Below are 981 nucleotides of genomic sequence, written 5' to 3' on the forward strand. Positions count from 1 at the left end.
CCAGTAGTAAAATGCGAATGAAAATGCGCTTGTGAGATGTTTCACCCGTAGCTTGCTGTCAGTCCAAGACAGACATAGCCGTATCAGAGTCCGGTTAATCCCGTATAGGAGTCCGGTTAATCGCAGCAAACCCGTATAGTTGCGTGACACGCATCAAAATATTACATTACTGGCTCTTTCGGTAGTTGGGATCAGATGGGCACAAATGGTCGTATGTGGAAGTCGGATGGTGTCGGATGGTAACCAATGCCTCGTCACATTTTCCCCCAGATGGGCACAGTAACACGTGCCTATTTATATACCCAAACCTTGTTCCAGTGGAATATAAGAGGTCAAGATATTCCAGTGCCATAGCTCAACGGATTCCTGTAAGAACCTTTAACCCGATAAACTCGACATCAGTCTAGGTGATACCGCACCAATCGCGTGCGGCAACCTTGGGCAAAGGGAAACCAGCCAACCCGCAAAACCTCGGTGCTGGCCACGACCCCCGCGCGACTCCAGGAAAAAGCCGACAGAGGTTCCAGAGCAATGGACAAACGCGCTAATCAGCTCCTTACCTGGACACCTTTAAATACTACAGTACGTGTTTATTCTGACGGTGCCACTGGACTAACTACTATGATTATGCAGTCAGACGTCGAGTTGGACGGTGACGAGCCACAAGTTCTGCAAGTCGTGTCAGCGCCACCCGTACGCAGTGGTGGAGGCGATGACGAGGCAGAACCTCGGCTCAAGCGACAGCGTCGAGTAAACAAGAGCGAGAAAGCCCGCAAAAAATGCATCACATACTCTGTGAAAGCAGACTGCATGCTCATGAACGAGGTGGTTGGTGATGACGGGATCCTCGAGCTTCGTAACGCCTCGAAGACCGAGCGGTGGGTCGAAATCACGGAGCGCCTTGGCTCAGCGCTGAGCAAGAAGCTGTTTGCTGACGGTGTACGCAAGCACGTTGACAAGTTGGGGAAAGAGTACCGATCG

The 981-nt window shown here is 51.4% G+C and overlaps 1 protein-coding gene across 1 annotated transcript; it reads left to right on the forward strand.

The window, feature by feature from the left end:
- Positions 1–205: 205 nt before the first annotated feature.
- On the forward strand, positions 206–935 carry PITG_21694 (uncharacterized protein; the record flags this gene model as incomplete). Its single annotated transcript, XM_002996820.1, has 3 exons — positions 206–211; positions 634–878; positions 911–935. The coding sequence occupies 3 exons, from the start codon at positions 206–208 to the stop codon at positions 933–935; spliced, it is 276 nt and encodes a 91-aa protein (XP_002996866.1).
- Between the last annotated feature and the right edge of the window lie 46 nt (positions 936–981).

The sequence above is a fragment of the Phytophthora infestans genome, genomic scaffold (assembly GCF_000142945.1).
Source record: "Phytophthora infestans T30-4 supercont1.869 genomic scaffold, whole genome shotgun sequence".
Taxonomy (NCBI): domain Eukaryota; phylum Oomycota; class Peronosporomycetes; order Peronosporales; family Peronosporaceae; genus Phytophthora; species Phytophthora infestans.